General features: G+C 49.0%; 1 protein-coding gene across 7 annotated transcripts in view; it reads left to right on the top strand.

Annotated features, from left to right (window-relative positions):
* Positions 1-19125, top strand: part of LOC146863633 (uncharacterized) — a 337769-nt gene that overhangs the window by 249456 nt on the left and 69188 nt on the right. For 6 of the 7 annotated variants that reach the window (XM_085627704.1, XM_085627702.1, XM_085627701.1 and 3 more), the window contains one exon: positions 12691-13863. The exons of the other annotated variant lie outside the window; for it this stretch is intronic. In XM_085627704.1, the coding sequence (XP_085483830.1) occupies positions 12691-13863 (1173 nt within the window). The remainder of the gene's footprint in view (positions 1-12690; positions 13864-19125) is intronic. 7 annotated transcript variants of the gene reach the window in all.

Below are 19125 nucleotides of genomic sequence, written 5' to 3'. Positions count from 1 at the left end.
CTATTTTGACAGCATGATAATGATAATATCATGTCTGTGGAATTTAGTAATTTTGAACAGGTACCAGCCAACTGCTCCGCAAAGATAGGCGTCGTCACAACCATCTCCTTACCTCACAGGAGAACTTGTACTAGTATTAAAATAGAATTGTCAATACGACAAAAACAAAACATATATAAAATAAAAATACATATGCCAAGCCATCAGTGTACCAAGCACAGAAAGCATAGACAAATTACAATAACATATATAAATGAGCAGTGATGCGCAATTACTGAACCTACAGCTCAGAGTCGAATATTCTGGCCGGCTTAATTTGTCAGGCTTAAAATCAATAACTGATTTTCTTGCCTTACTCACCCCCATCTGACAGTAGGTTATCTTTATGATGACCAGCTGTCAGCTGAACTGACTGTGTCACTTCTGACACACAAGTCATCTTAATTTTAACTTTCTAAAGGTAAGATTACTTATCTAATATCCCATGTTAGCTTTGCGCCACAATTTCCACTGAGAAAATTAATTCTCAATTGGAAAATCGTTTTTATATAGGCATATAGCCCTTAAAATTTCAAGCAAGAGCATCATTTTACTTTTTGTCTAGGATTAATACAACAGTTTAAAAAAAAATAAAAACAGTTTTCTATGGAAAGTCTAACTAGTCTTGCACAAAATAGGGCCATGGAAGGCTCCTTGAGTTTCGTTCCTCAGCTGCCCGGTCTTATCAGAGAAGCTAAAAATAGCCCCTCAGCGCAGAACCGGGCCGCAGCGAGTGCTCCTGGCCCCCACCTCACAGGTTGCAAGGTCAAAATCTGCCTCACACAGCCCTGAAGCTGTCAAAGACAAAAAGCCTTCCTAATTTTATCTAAACTGCAATAATTTGGCCTATGGAAAAATTAATTTTAATATACAATTTCCTTTCAGGGGTCAGAAGTTTATTTTCAATTCTCAGATTAGCAGGATCAACTTAAATTAGAACCTACAACCCTGTGGACCCAGCACATTGGCTCACTGAACCACCAAGAACACAAAGCTGCATGGGGACAATTTGAAAATTCGAAATACCCACAATGTTCTCAAGCTAAACTTTTAACTGGTCCCTAATTACTCTTCATTAATACTTTTGTACATTACGGGTGTCATCAAATCACAGGGGTTGCTCTTTCTCTAGCTACACCCCTCTCAATTTCCTTTTGCGACTTATTGATTGTGATGAGACCAAATTAAATTTACTCCTTAACAATTTCACTTCTCAGAATTCTTTCACATATTCACAGTCATTCAATCACATGCTTTTTCCAGTGCTAGCAACATCCAAAACACAATTCACCACACCACAACATTTAAACACACATTTAACCCACAGATCAACACTTAAGACAGAAACAAAAGACAGCCCACAGACTGTACTTAAACCAAACCATTTGTAAATACCAGTTGCAAGTCATATTCAGTAGATTTGGCTGGCAGAACACCAGAAAACCGCTCTGCATCTCACTACTTATGAATGTTACTAAGTGCACAGACCAGGATCCTTTTATGTACATATTTAGTTCCTCGGGGTACTAGTCACCAAAGAAGAAAAACTTCTATATACCTAAACCTAGTTAAGTATCCCCTCTAGGGGAGCCGGCTAATTATATACAAAAGAAATGGTACATCCAAGAAAGCAACACATTCATTCATTCATGTACTTTTTCTCCCACATTCGTACACAATCAAACATCTCTTGCCTAGTCTTTTGCTTAAACATACATTGTTCCACATACTCAATTTTCCGAAAATCAAATGACCCATACATAGGCCAACGCAGCTCAGGATCCTTGCAAGTGTATTTATTCCATAATGCGCTGTACATTATAGAAGAAAGATCATACTTAATATCCATATCCCGATTAGGCGTCCCCTCCGGGGGGGGGGGGGTCGGTTGTGCTTCATCAAGTCTCAAGGTACCATTCCAAAAGCAACACATCCTTTGAAGTGTGCTAGAGACAGGCATGCCAACAATAGTGCAGAATATGCAATATTATAATCAAAGTAGCACTTAAGGTACCTTTAGTACGATGTGCCGTTCAAATCAATTCAGTTAGAGAAAATTCTCCTCATTACCTGCCTATGTGAATTGCAAGTCACATATGTCAAAACAAACCAAGTTGGCCAACACAAATATACCATACTCAAAGCCACAGTAAGCGTTACTAAACTACCTTACCAATCACAGGCATCAAAACCAACAGCAAGCGCCGCAGAAGGACACTTACCAATCACTTGGTGTCCAGATTCACCCTGCCAAGTTCTAAAATCGACCAAATGGTCACTGCACGGCGAATCAACAGAAGAGATCTCAGTCGAGGACCGGCGCCACCTGGATGGTCAGATCAGAAAGAAAGGAAAAACGCCGTGGTTGCCAAGACTCAGGTCTCATTGGGCAGCGATCGCGTCCACAGCGAGATTCCAATCCTTCGTCGCGACCAATCCTTTGGGCATCCGAGTCACCGATGAGCCCCAAGTTGGGCCGCCAATTGTGGAAAATAGGCCTCAGCTAGGCCTACCAGTGCAAGGGGTTCGCCCTTCTCTGCACAGAGTCCTCAGACTATTAGAAAGAAGTTGGCACAGAAACTGAAATAGAAAATACATAGTTTAATAAACCTTCATGAAGTGGAACCACATTCACACAGCACCCTGTGGTGCTGAATGAAGGTAGCACACAGAGTAGAAGAACCATGGGTCTTTTATACCCACACAGGGGCTCAGAAAAAGGGCGGTACAAGCATACACGAGAAGAGTTACATACATAGATAGTCATACAGAAATGCACAGTCAACAGTAAAGGAGGAGCTAGCAGTTGCTGACTCTGGTAGAAACAACCTGATAGTTATAGACTAAAAACAGATGCATGGACAGTTAGATATTCCTGCGCATGTGCAGGGTAGCAGAGTCTAAGTATAGCCAGTCCTTTAAACAGAGCACAAGGGAAGACAAAATGGCTGCCAGAAATACAAAATGGATTCTACAGAATGTACAAGATAGCCTCTAAATACCAGATGGATTCTGCTAACGCTAATTTAATCGCAGCCAATTTACGACAGTAGTACTCCCCACTTTTCAGCTGGAGGGGACACGTGTTAGACCTGGCACCTTGGCGTGAGTCTCCCTTCCACTTTTTGTCGCTGTGCCTCATGTGTTTTTATGGTGTTGGCAGCTCAGCGCACTGTGCCACTGCCAACCAGTGCCACAGTGCAAGGGCTCCCTATGTAAAATGTATATGTCGTTTGGGATTCCATGATTGGTTTACTGTCAGACCCCAGTAAAGTGCACCAGGAGTGCCAGGGCGTGTAAATACAAATACCGCTGGTGGGCTTGCAGCACTGGTTGTGCCACCCACAGAAGCGGCCTGGTAAAATGTGTCTAGGGTCTGGCATTGCAGAACCTGCGTGCAGTCTGGCACTGACATGCTGACTGGCAAGTGCACACACTTGCCAGTCCCTAAACCTTACCTTAACTTCATGTTAGTCACCCCTATGGAAGGCCCAGCCCTGATGTGCGTGGCATGTCCTAATAGTGAATTACCGCCATTTTCGTTGTTCACTATTGTAAGGCTACCCTGTTCTCATAGGCCAGAATGGGCGGTTAAGATTGTTACATCCTATGATCCTAACCGACTCAGGGAACATGGTAGAAGATCGAGTTTATTATGCCTGAACTCGGAATAATAAGGTACATCTTTTCGTAAGGTTTATTTTAATATTCTGCGTTTGCAAATGGCACTTTTAGAAAGTTGGCCTTTGCGTGCCTAACCATTTCAGCCCGCCTCTGAGTGATGTGTATCTGCTGTCTGGCTTGCGTGAGTGACAGGGCTGGGGGAACCCAGATGGGCGCGGCTAGGTAGCCTGGTGGTGAATAGAAAGATTGACAGGTAGATGGGTGGGAGGAGTACACCTGGACTCTGAATAGGATTGTGCTCTGCCACCACAATGCCGGCTCCGCCCCCTGTGGAGCGTCTGATCACTCTGCCCTCCACTCTGAAAGAAGAAGCCTGCATTGCGTCAACAAAGTGCTCCAGAGCCGGAATGAAAAGACAAGGGCCCCCTGGCCTGGGAGAACAAAAGTAATGTAGTATAAATGTAGGAGCCCTGCTCCTAAGAAATCAGATCCGCTTTGACCCAAGAAGAATCTCTGCCTGAGGAGGAGGCGCCAGGAAAGCTGCAAGGAGGAAGACTGTCCCTATGCAGTGGTGACCTTGCTGCCAAAGGAGAGAAGAGGAGCCTTTTGCTGAAGACTTTGCTTTATTTTTACTTTCAAGAAACTTGTGCTTTTCAAAACTATCTCCAAGGGCTTGGAAGCGAGCTTGCCCCCTGATCTGAGCCCCAGTACCATTGGGCTCAACCTGACCTTCACTCGCCCGCCGCTGGACTGTGGTGTTCCTTCCCTCGCCGGAGCCGTGACTCTCGTGCCCCCCAGCCCCTCCTTGAGCCGTGACCTGACTGCTTATCCTCCCCTGCCTTGGGAAGAGCCTCGCTCGATCTGAGCCGCTCCCCCGACACCGTGCTAGGCTGCCCCCGTCACCTCGCTCGCCGGAGGCTCGCTGCGCACCTTCACCCCTCCCGCCGGAATCGGCGTTGTGAGCATCGTCAAGCCTCGGACGGCCCGGATGTTAGCTGCGTGCCCGGCTGCCCTGCTTTGTTCACTTGCCACCTGTAAACACCCCGCTCCTGCCGTGAGCCTGAAGGACCAGACCCCCCTCGTGAAGTGTGGAAGCCCCAGACGCCGCCTCGCCCTTCTGACGAAGAGCTGCTGAAATCCCGCACCCGCCTTCACGAAAAGAGACAAGGTACTGTACTTACGAACTCGACCGCGAGCTCGCCCCACAGTTTCACCGTTAATGGGCCTTGTACTAAGTCTGCGGAAACTATATAAAAGCCTTATTTTTGTATACAACCTGATTGGTGTCCGTTTGTGGTGCATGCAAGGGGTTTACTGTGTGTATAATCGCAAGTGCTTAACCGTGTACGCCCTGAAGTTTAGCCTTGACTGCTCACACCACGCACCTAGAGGGTGAGCAGGGGTTATTCTGAGGAGTCATCCTTCGCCCTGACTAGAAGTAAAGGGTCCCTGCTTGTCGCTGGTACTTGCCTGCGCCAACCAGAGTCCCCTCATTTCTAACAGGCCTATAACTGTGAGGGAGACAGGAGCAAGGGGCAATCATTAGGTGGAGACAGGAGCAAGGGGCAATCACTGAAGGGAGACAGGACCAAGGGGCAATCACTGAAGGGAGACAGGAGCAAGGGACAATAACTGTGAGGGAGACAGGAGCAAGGGGCAATCATTGAGGGCGACACAGGAGCAAGGGGCAATAACTGTGAGGGAGACAGGAGCAGGGGGCAATCATTGAGGGGGAGACAGGAGCAAGGGGCAATCATTGAGGGTGAGACAGGAGCAAGGGGCAATTACTTTGGGGATACAAGATCAAGGGGCAATCATTGAAGGGAGAAAGGAGCAAGGGGCAAGAACTGTGAGGGACACAGGAGCAAGAGGCAATCACAGTGGGGAAGACAGGAGCAAGAGGTAATTACTGTGGGGAGAAAGGAGCAAGGGGCAATCACTGAGGGGAGACAGGAGCAAGGGGCAATTACTGGGTGGGAGGCAGGAGCAAGGGGCAATCACTGAGGGGAGACAGGAGCGGGGGCAACCACGGAGGGGGAGACAGGAGGAAGGGGCAATCACTGAGGGGAGACAGGAGCAAGGGGCAATCACTGTGGAGGGACAGGAGCAAGGGGAAATCACTGTGGGGGACAGGAGCAAGGGGCAATCACTGTGGGGAGACAGACGCAAGGGGCAATCGCTGTGGGGGGTACAGGAGGAAGAGGCAATCAATGTGGGGAGACAGGAGGAAGAGGCAATCACTGTAGGGAGACAGGAGCAAGGGGCAATCAATGTGGGGAGACAGGAGCAAGAGGCAATCACTGTGGGGAAACAGGAGCAAGGGGCAATCACTGAGGGGAGACAGGAGTGGGGGCAATCCCTGTGGGGGGACTGGAGCTGGAGCAATCACTGTGGGGGAACAGGAGGAAGGGGCAATCACTGTGGGGGGACAGAAGCAAGGGGTAATCGCTGTGGGGGAGACAGAAGGACGGGGCAACCATTGAGGGGAGACAGGAGCAAGGGGCAATCACTGAGGGGAGACAGGAGCAGGGCAATCACTGTGAGGGGACAGGAGCGGGGGCAATCACTGTGGGGGGACTGGAGCAGGGGCAATCACTCTGGGGGGACAGGAGGAAGGGACAATCACTGTGGGGAGACAGAAGCAAGGGGTAATCGCTGTGGAGGAGACAGGAGGAAGGGGCAACCATTGAGGGGAGACAGGAGCAAGGGGCAATCACTGAGGGGAGACAGGAGCAGGGGCAATCACTGTGGGGGGACAGAAGGAAGTGGCAGTCACTGTGGGGAGACAGGAGCAAGGGGCAATCACTGTGGGGGAGACAAGAGGAAGGGGCAATCAATGTGGGGAGACAGGAGGAAGGGGAAATCACTGTGAGGAGGCAGGAGCAAGAGACAATCACTGTGGGGAAATAGGAGCTGGGGGCAATCACTGAGGGGGAGAGAGGAGCAAGGGAAAATCACTGAGGGGGAGACAGGAGCAAGGGGCAATCATTGAGGGGAGACAGGAACAAGCGGCAATCACTATGGGGGAGAGAGAAGCAAGGGGAAATCACTGTGGGGGAGACATGTGTAAGGGACAATCAGTGAGGGGAGCTAGGAGCAAGGGGCAATCACTATGGGGGAGACAGGAGCAAGGGGTAATCATAGTGGGGCGACAGGAGCAAGGGGCAATCTCTATGGGGAGATAGGCACAAAGGGCAATCACTGAGGGGAGATAGGAGCAAGAGACAATTAGTGAGGGGAGACAGGAGGAAGGGGCAATTACTGTAGGGGACATGAGGAAGGGGCAATCACTGTGGGTAGACAGGAGGAAATGGCAATCACTGAGGGGAGACAGGAGCAAGGGGCAATCACTGTGGGGGAGAAAGGAGGAAGGGGCAATCACTGTGGGGATACAGGAGGAAGGAGCATTCACTGTGGGGATACAGGAGCAAGGGGTATAACTGTGAGGGACACAGGAGCAAGGGGTGTAATTGTGAGGGAGACAGGAGGAAGAGCAATCACTGAGTGGGAGACAGGAGCAAGGAGCAATCACTGTAGGGGACACAGGAGCGAGGGGCAATACCTGAGGGGGAGACAGGAGCGAGGGGCAATCATTGAGGGGAGTGAAGAAGCAAGGAGCAATCACTGTGGAGTTACTCAATTTGACACTCAGAGGTAAAGCTGTGCACAACATCTCCAGACATATGAGTTTCTAGACATATGTTGGACATTTGTTAAAGTGTAACAGACTTCATAGAAGTGTTCCAAAACCCTGGGCCAGGCAAACAAGCTCACCACCGCCTTGTGTGACCCCTTCAGAGCCACCAGGCCACCACCTTATTGCACCAAGACAAAAACATTTGGCTGAGAAGACCCATGCTTCCATGAGAGGAGCTTACCTCTGGCTGTGGCCAGAGACATTTTCATCTTCTCTGTAACTCTTCAATGTGAGCTGCTAGTGCAGCTCAAATGAGGCCCTGGTCCCTCAACGGAGTCTATAAAAGTTACCCGAATAACAATTACAAATACAAGGTGTTAGAGTCGGGGATCTCTGGTTGGCGCAAGGTTGCCCTTGTGTCAAGCAGGAACCCTCTCCTCCACGTCAGGGCGCAGGATAACCCCTCGCGAATGACCCTCGCTCACCCTCTAGGTGCGTGGCGTGAGCAGCCAAGGCGATTCCTCAGGCGTTGTTGGTTAAGCACTTACAATCGTACACACAGTAAATACATCAATCCCCCCCAGAAACGGACACCAGACTTGGATATATATAAAAATACGATTCTTTATGTAAAAATAAGGTATATATATCTCAACAGACTTATCACAAGACCAATAACGTTTTCGCTATGCCACCAGATTATACAGCAGGCAAATGTTCTGGGTTCGTAGTTTCAAATGGATACTTTGTAGTCTCTTTACTTGTAGTTCCAGTACTCACAGAGATCGACTCCTGCGAACGGGGAAATAAGGCGTTGCGGGCCCCGAGCCCGATGCTGGAACTTCTTTCGTGATGTGGAGAGCCGGCACAGGTCGGTGCGACTCTCAGCTTGGGAAGTGTTCTTGGGTCCTCAATCAGCAGGTGTGGGCACGTAGGCAGGCGCGGCCAGCGACCCTGTAGCACGGCGGTGCAGGAGGGTCTCCACAGCGGGGGCGGCGCGGCCTGAGATGTCCGAGGATAGCGAAGCGGGGTCACAGGGCACAGTCAGTGCAGCTGGACGACCCGGCGTAGATCACAATCGCCGGACGGCTTCCGGCAGGAGGGGTGATAGCGCGTTCAGCGCACTCCAATGGCAGGCGGTGACAGGGATGCAGGCGGCCTGGCCCGGGGACAGAGAGCGGCTCGGGACGGAGCGGGGCTCTCACGGGATTGAGGCAGGCGAGCTTCTGGGTGTCACGGCCCTAGGAGGGGCGATGAGGGGCGCAGTCTCTTTTCCAGCGGGATGCACACACGGCTCGAATTGGAGGACGAGCAAGAAGCACAGAGAACCCACTGTTCCTGGGGTTCAGTTCAGGGGGCAAGCTCAGATCAAGCCCTTGGAGAATGTTCAAGCACAAAGTAGCAAAGTCTTTTCAGTAAGTCTCTTCCTCTCCTCTCTCAGCAAGGCAAGCAGCAGGCCAGCTCCTCCGGCGTCTTCTTCTCCTTCTAGTCGGGCAGAGGTTCTTTGTGGTAAACAGGATTCCGATTTCTTAGGAGCCAGGCTCCTACTTTTATACACCAATTCTTTTGTTCTTTAGCGCCAGGGGGCCTAGGCCTGGCTCAGTCCAGTTCTGGAGCACTTTGTTATGGTGACTCTGCTCTTTCCTTTCAGCAGCAGGGCAGAGACATCAGCCGCCCCGCAGGGGGTGGCGCCGGCTTTGTGGTGGCAGAGCATAGGTCTATTCAAGAGTCAAGGTGTACTCCGCCCACCCATCCAGGTGTAATCTCTCTACCTACCACCTGGCAGCCAACCTGTCTCTGGGGATTCCCCAACCCTGCTCTTTACTGTTGCTGGGCAGAACATCAATTACAGGTACACTTTACCTAGGGAGCACTTGCACTGCGGCACGGATTAGCCGTGGCGCAGTGCCCTGAGCGGACAACACCAGCAAAACGGTCGAGGCACACCATCAAAAAGTGGAAGGGAAACTCACGCCAAGGTGCCAGGTCTAACACAAGGACAATATAGTAAAAAGTTCAAAATGTCCAATATGAATCCGACCTTGAAATCTGTTCCTTATCCTGACCCTCACCCCAACCTGGACATGAACTCTATCCGTTCTCTAAACACGGATCCTACTACTTATGTGAGAAAGAAACCTGCCATGAATTCCATACCTAATTTTCACCCAAACCGTAATCCCACCCGTAATCCTAGCGTAACTCTGACCTCACCTTGTGATTGATCCTAATCTGAACTCTAGTCCATAATCCTTACCCTAAACCTGGTTTTATCTCTGACCGTTCACCCTAATTGTGTAAAGCATTTGTGAACACATACAGTAATACAGTGAAAACACTACAAATGGACACCACACCAGTTTAGAAAAATTCTTTATCCAAACCAAACAAGACAAAACAACAGAAATCCACAATACAGTAATAAAAATATGACTTTCAGGCGGTAGAAACAGTTCAGTTCAAAGCAAATTGCAGAAGCAACACTTTTCTCACAAAGTACCTGGGATGAGTGATGCAAACAAACAAAATAGGCCACAGGGAATGTGCTGCATTGGTTCCTTGCACTCAGGGAACGTGATGCGTTAGTTCCTTGCTCCGGTGAGGTGATGCTTTGGTTCCTTACCGGAGAGTAGATGATGCTTTGGTTTCTTACTGCATGGGGAGGTGACACGTCAGTTTCTTACTGCGTCCCCCAACGATACGACAAACTAGGCGCCGCGATGCGACGATCCGGAATGATGCGTGAACTCTTGCAGCCGCATAGCAGACCTTGCGTCGATATCGGTGCGATGATCCCGGACTTCGGAGATCGGTGCACTCAATGCGGAGTGCAGCAATTTTTCGAACCGCAGGCAGACGCAACGACGATTTCTTCGGAAACAGGTGCGGATGTGTCTTGGTTCTCAAAGTTGCATTACTTTTCCAGCTCCCTGTGGAAAACAGTCTCTAGAGTTCCAAAACAACAGCAGGCACCTCTTTGCAGGTCAGAACTCCCAACAAGGAAGTTCAGGGGAGCTAGCGGTGAAGTCTTTGTGTCTCTTAGACTTCAGAACAGGAGGCAAGCTCAGTTTCAAGCCCTTGGAGATCTTCTTTCAAGCAGGGGACACAGTAAACAGCAACGTCCTTTTCTCCGTTCCTTGGCACCAAGTAGCCACTGCAGGCCAATCCCAGACAGCAAACAGCACAGGGGCAGTATTCCTCCTCAGCTTCACCAGCTCTTCTCCTTGGCAAAGGTACCTCTTGATTCTCAGAAATGAGCTAAAGTTCTGGGGTCTGGGTCCCAATCTTTATATTACAAATTAATTTGTTCTCTGGTGGCAGAGAAGCCCTGTGCTCAGTCCAAACCAGTTCTGTCCTCTCTGGTGCAGCCTCCCGCAGGAGGTGGGGACAGCGTTGTCCTTGGCAGACCAGGCCCATTCAGGTGAAAGAAATCTCCTCCCCAACTCTAAATGCAGCCCAGGTCTATTTATCCCAGCCCTGACTCATCAGGCTCTCTGGAGCCACTGCTCCTTGACAGCCCTTGCCATCCAAAGCCAGACATGCAATACACAAACCTAGCAGAGGCACACCGGATGGCTAAGCAAGAAAATACCTACTTTCTAAAAGTGGTATTTTCAAACACAGAATGTAAAAATCACCCTCACTAAAAGATGCATTTTAACATTCTGAGTTCAGGCATTCTAAACTTTATTTTCCTACCTTGTTCCCAGGGGTAGTTATGTTTATAAGATGTTATAAGCAAACTTCCTATTCTGTCCTATGGGAACAGGTAGCCTTGCAATACTGAAAAACAAAATTGGCAGTAATTCACAATTAGAGCATGCCACACACATCAGGGTATATCCTACCTTTCACCTACAATGCACCCTGCCCTCAGAGGTACCTTGGGCCTACCTTAGAGGTGACTGACATGTAAGAATAGGAAGGGTAGGGGCTAGCAAGTGGGTACACTTGCCAAGTTGACATGACAGTACTAGACTGCCCACAGATACGCAGTGGCAGATCTGAGTATCTTTTACATGCTGCTTATGTGGGTGGCACAATCAGTCCAGCAAGCCCACTAGCAGCAATTGATTTACAGGCCCTGGGCACACATGGTGCACTGTACTAGGGACTGGCTAGTGAATCAAATAGCCAATTATGGAAACACCAATCCATAACAACAATTTACAGGGAGAGCATATGCACTTTAGCATTGTTCAACAGTGTTAAAGTGCCCAGAGTCATAAAACCAACAAAAACAGGTCAGAAACAGGAAGCCAAAAAGCAAAAACTCTGGGGATAAACCTGCTAAAAAAGCCAGGTCTAATAGTCACCCTATTTGTTCCTAGCCGGGCAGTGATGAGTCATACTCATTGACCCTTAGACTGGGGGCTTTCTATAGCATGAAGCACAGATGGAAAATGTTTCTTGTTGGGGTCTTTCTGTGGTTACCCTCTTGATCCCCAGCTCAGGAGTGATGAGTCATATGTGCTGACCCATAGACAAGGGTCTTTCTAGAGACAAAGGTCTTTGTAGAGCACGGGGGACAGATGGAGAATGATTCTTGTTTGGGTCTTTCCTTGGTTACCCTCTTGGTGTTCAGCCAGACAGTGACAGGCTGTGCGCATTTACCCATAGATTAGGGTCTTTATAGAGCATGGGAGCACAGAGGGAGAATGCTTCTTGTTGGGGATCTTTCCTTGGTCACCCTCTTGACCCCCAGCCAGGCAGTGATGAGTTGTGCACAATTGGCCATTAAAGGAGGGTCTTTCTAGAGTATGGAACACAGATGAAGAATGCTTCTTGCTTTTGTTATCTTTCCTTGGTCATCCTCTTGATCCTCATCCAGGCAGTGAAGGGTTGTGTGTGTTAACTCTTAACAGCCACAGACTGGCCACAAGATAGCCTGATGCAGTGAGTCTTTCTATGTAGTCTGGAAGGGAGGGCCACTTCTACTAGGGGGCAGGGAGGTTGTGGTTAAGTGCCTTGTAGTAACTCAGGTGGCTGCATGGATGATAGCCTCCAGTAGAGAGAGGCTGGAGCTGTGTAGGGTGGTGGGTGCTAGTGCACAGCTCCCTTCATTAGACCAAAGGCTCTATGCCATGTAACAGCTGAAGGTGGTGGTGTGAAGGGCACATAGGGCTGGCAATATATCTGTTATCTCCTGATGGTCATTTTGACCTCTGTTAGTAAGTTTAACTCAATAGAGATGCTCACTGTACTGCCTTTGGTGGGTCATATATTTCCCAGGGTGGCGTCTCCACCTGTCTTGTATCAGCTTGTGCCATTCTTGCACCTTATGCATTGCTTGAACTGTTTTGACCTCATCTTCAGTTGTTCCTCAACATATTGTCTTTTAATGGCTAACTCTAATTATTAAAATATATATTCTTTGAACTCTTCTCTAGGAAACAGGAAGGAAGTGTATTGTAAAGCAGCAGCTGCTAACCTAAGTGTGATGGTCAAAGGTGTTCGCACAGCCAAGGATGTGATGGGGGATGCCGCGGTGATGATGACACCCATCACTAAATTAGAGGAGTTCCTAATGGCCGCCCCACGCTCCATCGCCGTCATAGCAGAACTGGCCAAGCTCTCATCATCCCAAGAAGACGTTGCAATCAACCTGCAGCCGCCGACAGGTGGCTTCAAATACATGAAATACCCACAGTCCTTTGCTGCTTCCTTAATGCAGGTCAGCCACGCTGCCTGGTCTGCTTTCAACACGGCAAACAAAAACATGGACCAGATCAGGCTTCTTTCGGCCACCATACCAAAAGCCAGTGTAAACATAGTGTGGGTTTTGTTCCAGAGACCGTCGATAGCTAAGACCCTGCTCCCAAGTCAACTTGAGAGACTGCTCGGTGTATCCAAAGAATGCACATCATTGGCTCAGTCTGCGGATGCAGGATTCAGATCAGCCAATCGTCTTATGCAGGAAGTGATGGAAGCTTACAGGAACTCAAGGAAGGCGAGCAAGATGATGAGAAGCGACCTGAACCAAACCTCCGTGAATGTAACTGTGAGAGCAGAGTCTTCAAACAAGTCTTCAGCGTATCAAAAGCACTCCTTAAAGAACATGACCACTGTCTACATGCGGTCAATGGGTCGCGTGCCTTCTATGAGGAACTCCACTGCTGTCCATCTTCTCAACCAGTCCATCCACAACTTGGTGGAGACGGTTAATTCCTTGCAGGGTATTCCCAGCTACCCTTCTGATGCCTCTGTGAAGGACTTGTTGTATAAACAAGCATCCAAAGTCAGTGACATTGCCCACCTAGTCAACATGATCTCGGCTACCTACTGCGAGGTGTCCCAGCGCTACCTGATGGACCGCGTGAGCGCCTTGGGAAGGCTCATCAGCATGGACCACTCAAATCCTACCTTCCAGGTGGAGCACCAGAAGCTGCAAACAGGGATCTCCAAGGATCAAGATGCAATCAAAGATACAGTCACTGTTCAAAAACAGATGTTTGTCTTGACTATACACACAAGCGTTGATTGGATAAATTGCCACTTAGGTGCCGCCTTCTCACGCACGCCCACAGGTGTGGCGCCGCTCAGTCCAGCCACTGCAGCGCCAGGTAAACCTGCAGTTTCACAGGAATCAAGGCCAGGTAGACCCTCCAACCATTGTCAGCAGGACCAGGCCATGTTGAATGGGGGATATTTCTACTGCTTGTCTTTCTTGAGTTACTTTTATTACATATGATTTTGCTTACAGTTGTCTGGGTGAGGGTTTTTCTGTTTGAGCAGATCACAGGAAAAACAAGTTATTTTTAAGAACTACATTTCTGGTTTATTCGAGAATCACTAATACAAACTGTGATTGCTTCTTCGACTGGAATATCACCTGGTTGCCAGTCATTCCAGTGAATGGTTTAATGAAGAGGCCTTGACTCCTGTCTATGATATGTAGATGGGTGACTGCAGTTTATGTATCGAAGACAGGAGCCACCCAATAAGGGGTCCTTCACACCAAAAGTAGAACTTTTATTTTTTAGTGCAACACCTGTGCAGCAACCAAAGTTGTTGTGATGTATAAAGGGGAGAAAGCAGCTCAGATCAACATTTATTAACAAGCATTGTCAAAACCAGGGGGTCTCAAAAGCTAGCCTTCTGGCGTTGCCAATACTTGTTTTATTTTTCACTGGTTTTGCAAAACGTTATTCTTGGAGACGGTGCCAGGCACTCATCAATCTGAAATAAATGTAAAAAAACGTAATTAGTATATGGTCTCAAAAAGCCCACATTGCAATAGACGCCCCTGGCACTTAAGAGAAGTGATTTGTGTGTTGATGTGGGTCTGTGAATGGGCAAAATGCTGTCACTCACAGTGAAGCTAGCCAATGGCTTAGGTGGGATGACACTGTGCCAAATGTTGTAGGGTATAGTGGGCAGAAGAGAAATGTAAATGACTCAATAATGGACTGATGGACGAACAGGGTTCGCTAATAGCCCAGATCATTAAAATATTATGTGAATAGTTTTAGTAAAATCAAAAGATCTTGGCTAACATCAGAGCTAAAAATGGTGCTGCTGCTCTCATCTCCTGCACTGGGACACACACAGGCTGCCTCGCACCACACACAACCTTCACAACATCGTGCAGAGATGTCCACATGATGTCCAGTGTAGGGTTTGTACTGGGACCTATCCTTCCAAACAGGCTGTCTCGCACCACGTGCAACCTTTGCCACATCAGGGGCAGGGGTGTCTACATGATGTCCAGTGTAGGGTTTGTACTGGGACCTATCCTTCCAAACAGGCTGCCTCACACCATGCACAAGCTGTGCAACATCGTGCAGGTGTGTCCACATGATGTACAGTGTAGGATTTATACTAGTAGCCTATCCTTACAGTACCAAGTCCTATGTTACAACAAATTTTGAAACATGCCATACATTGGGGATGTGCTCTAGAGTGCAGCACGCATGTATTGTGTGGAATGTTTGGAGAAGTGAAAACATGTATCCTTACTAGAGCCCGTTTCAAAGAAGTGTTGTATGATGCAAAGCCCCGTCTATCTAACTTAGTGTATGAGGCCTTGAGATGCACACTAAGGATGCTTGTGCTCATCTACCTGAGTTAAACAAATTTAAAACCCCCTTGGTGCACGGCGGGGCTGAACTGCACAAACCGCTATTTGCATGAGGAAAAGGGCGCCATTCCCAAGCAAAATACCTTGCTGCAATGTCAGTTTGCATGGCCTTGGTCAGGAAACAACCTTTACAACGCGGTCATCCCTACGACCGCGTCGTTACAACGCGATGCCATTACTTCGCAAGTCATTCGATCGCCTGCTCTAGATGGCGCTCCAACCTAAGGAATAGTATGATTTACTATTCCAACACCTTCCCTACTGTTGCGCCGGGTGGAGTTGGAATAGTAAATTATATTATTACTAATGTTGCAGCGCCATCTAGTGCAGGTCGATCTAATAACTTGCGTTGTAAAGATATTGCATTCTAACAAGGCGGTCGTTATAGCGACTGCGTTGTTATGGAATGCGATGTAAAAGCATGCATTTTAGCATGCTATATTTCCTTGGTGGGGTCACTAGGGTGGCACAGTTCGTGCTGCAGCACTAGTACACCCAATTGAGTTCCCTTACCCTAGGTATCAGGGGTACCATTTATTAGGGACTTATAGGAGCTGCTGATGTTGTCATGGTACAGTCATACGAAAGACACCTGGCACTTTGAACCTGGTAAGCACTGAACTAGTGCACTTTCATTCGAAATCACATCATGCACCAGGCACCACCCAAAATGAAAGAGGATGAGACTCACCTTTCCCTAGAGAGTCTTCATCTTCTAAGTGAAAGAACCTGGAAAGTCCATCTGCATTGGCATGGCCGGTCCCAGGACTGTGTTCCACTGTAAAGTCCATTCCCTGTAGAGAAATGGACCACCTTAACAGTTTTGGGGTTTTCACCTTTCATTTGCGTAAGCCATCTGAGAGGTCTGCAGTCAGTTTGGACAAGGAAGTGAGAACCAAACATGTATGGTCGCAGCTTCTTCAGGGACCAAACCCCAGCAAAGGCTTCCCTCTCAATGGCGCTCCAACACTGGTCTCTGGCGGGGAAGCCTCCTGCTCACAAAAGCAACAGGTTGGTCATGGCCATAATCATTGGTCTGATATAGGACCACTCCTATCCCATGTTTAGGGGCATCTGTCTGCACTATGAGCTGCTTGCTATAATCTGAATCTTTCAGAATGGGTGCTGAGCACATTGCTTCTTTCAGGGTGTCAAAAGCCTTTTGACAGCTCACTGTCCATTTAACCTTTTTGGACATCTTCTTGGATGTCACTTCAGTGAGGGGGGCCACAATGGACCCATATTCCTTAACAACCCTCTTGTAGAACCCATTCAAGCCAAGCAACGCCCTAACTTGTGTCTGGGTGGTTGGAGCTACCCAGCCCAGAATGGTCTGGATCTTGGGTTGTAGGGCTTGAACTTGGCCTCCGCCTACAAGGTGGTCCAAATATACAACGTTGTCCTGCCCTATCTGGCACTTGCTTGCATTGATAGGGAGGACTGCACTCTACAAAGCCTTCATGACCTCCCCAAAGTGGATCAGATGATCCTGTCAGGTGGAGCTAAAGACAGCAATATCATCAAGATGTGCTGCCCTACAGGATTCCAGACCAGCAAGGACTTTGTTCACCAACCTTTGGAAGGTGGCAGGGCCATTCTTTAGCCAACGGGCAGCACAGTAAACAAATAGTGCCCATATGGTGTTGAGAATGCTGATTTTCCTTTGGCACCAGGGGTCAGACCTATCTGCTAGCACCCTGGTGTGAGATCTAAAGTTCTGAGATATTTGGCTGTCCGAACCTGTCAATTAATTAATCAGCCAATTAATTAATCAGTCCATTGATAGACGCTCACGCTGTCAGAGGCTCCTCTGGGCCCTGTGATTTAGCGCAGATATTTTAAATTAAATCTAAAAGTGAATTGTATACTTTGATTTTGAACTGCTGGAATTTATAATTGAACTGCATATTCCGTGATTTTAATCGCACTCTGTTTGCTAACCCCCCTTATTGTTGTGCAGGTCCACTGCTTGCGTTTACCTTGCCTTCATCTCTGTAATCGCCCTGATCTGTCCCCTGGCTGGCGATCGTAGCGCCGCCTGGGACCCGATTTTGGCCGCCATCTTGGGTGAGGAGCTTGGAGCGGAGACGAGGCGAGCGGACTAGCGCTCGGCCCCTCCCGCCCTCAGCCCTACAAAAACCTTTCTTGCGCCGCAGTCCATTGATAGACGCTCACGCTGTCAGAGGCTCCTCTGGGCCCTGTGATTTAGCGCAGATATTTTAAATTAAATCTAAAAGTGAATTGTATACTTTGATTTTGAACTGCTGAAATTTATAATTGAACTGCATATTCCGTGATTTTAATCGCACTCTGTTTGCTAACCCCCCTTATTGTTGTGCAGGTCCACTGCTTGCGTTTACCTTGCCTTCATCTCTGTAATCGCCCTGATCTGTCCCCTGGCTGGCGATCGTAGCGCCGCCTGGGACCCGATTTTGGCCGCCATCTTGGGTGAGGAGCTTGGAGCGGAGACGAGGCGAGCGGACTAGCGCTCGGCCCCTCCCGCCCTCAGCCCTACAAAATGGCCATCCCTCCCCGGAAGCGCAGCGGACGAGCGCAGCGGGCGCGTCATAGGCGCGCCGGAGTCTCGCCTGAGTTAAGCCCGTCTGCGCCCGTCCGCGGCCTGCCGGGCCCAGGGCCCTGGAACGCTGTTCCTGCCCTCACTTATTCCGCTGCTACCCTCAGAGCACTACAGCACTGTCCTTGTGCTCTCCCTTCTGCTGCTTGGGATCGCCTAGTGTCTCTTGGCATCTCGGCTGACACACCTTCATCCCCACCCATATATCAGGCTCTGTCTGCCCCGACCCAGCCTGAGTCTCGGATTCGTATACTCTATCTCAATACACGCTCCCTCCCTCAACATCACTCTGACATATTTCTTCTTCTGACAGCCGAGAACCCTGATGTCCTGCTGCTCACCGAGACTTGGCTATCTGACCTCTCCCTTCCAGATATTTTGGCTGCTCTGCCACCTAGCTATTATATGCTGAATGCCAATCGGCCTTCAGCGCGCCGCGGTGGAGGTGTGGCAGCAATCATATGTAAAGATCTTAAATTCATTGCTTCCTCTTCGCTCTGCCTTCCAGAGGTTGAGAATCTTGTTATCAGCCTAGCCTCCGAGGCTGGAGCCCTGACCCTCATTGTTCTGTACCGTCCTCCTACCCCTATGCCTTTGTTCTCTGCCGCCCTCAGCGAACAGCTTGCCGCCCTGATGATTGCCTCTGCTCGTATCGCCATGTTCGGCGACTTTAATTACTGGTATAATCAGGCTGATGCCGGTCCTCATGCTACCGAACTGTTTGAGGCACTCCTCAGTTTGAATCTGACTCAGCATGTCACTACTCCCACTCACATCGGGGGTCACATCTTGGATCACATTTGGTCGATGGGGGTATCGCTCTCTGACCCGATTATCTCTCCATGCATCTGGTCAGATCACTCTTTGATCGAGACCTCTATCTCGGTGCAAGGCCCGGTCAGACTCCCGCCGTTGGAGGGTGGGGTTGCCAGGAAATGGAATGCCCTCGATCTTCCTGCTTTCCTCTCTTTTCTTGCAGAAACCCGACCCCCTCTTAGTAATAGCTCAGGCGTTAACGCCTTGGAGGCTGATATCATTCACTGGCTTACGATAGCCAGCGACCAATTCGCCCCCACCTCTCGGTTCCCTCGCTCCCGACATAGCAAGTCCCATAAATGGTTCAACTCAGCTTTGAAAACTCAACATCTTGAGCTACGTCAAGTGGAGCGT

This window comes from Triturus cristatus, chromosome 2_1 (genome assembly GCF_964204655.1).
Source record: "Triturus cristatus chromosome 2_1, aTriCri1.1, whole genome shotgun sequence".
Lineage (NCBI taxonomy): Eukaryota > Metazoa > Chordata > Amphibia > Caudata > Salamandridae > Triturus > Triturus cristatus.
Note: the sequence above shows the minus strand (reverse complement) of the source record. Positions and strands in the feature narration are given on the sequence as shown.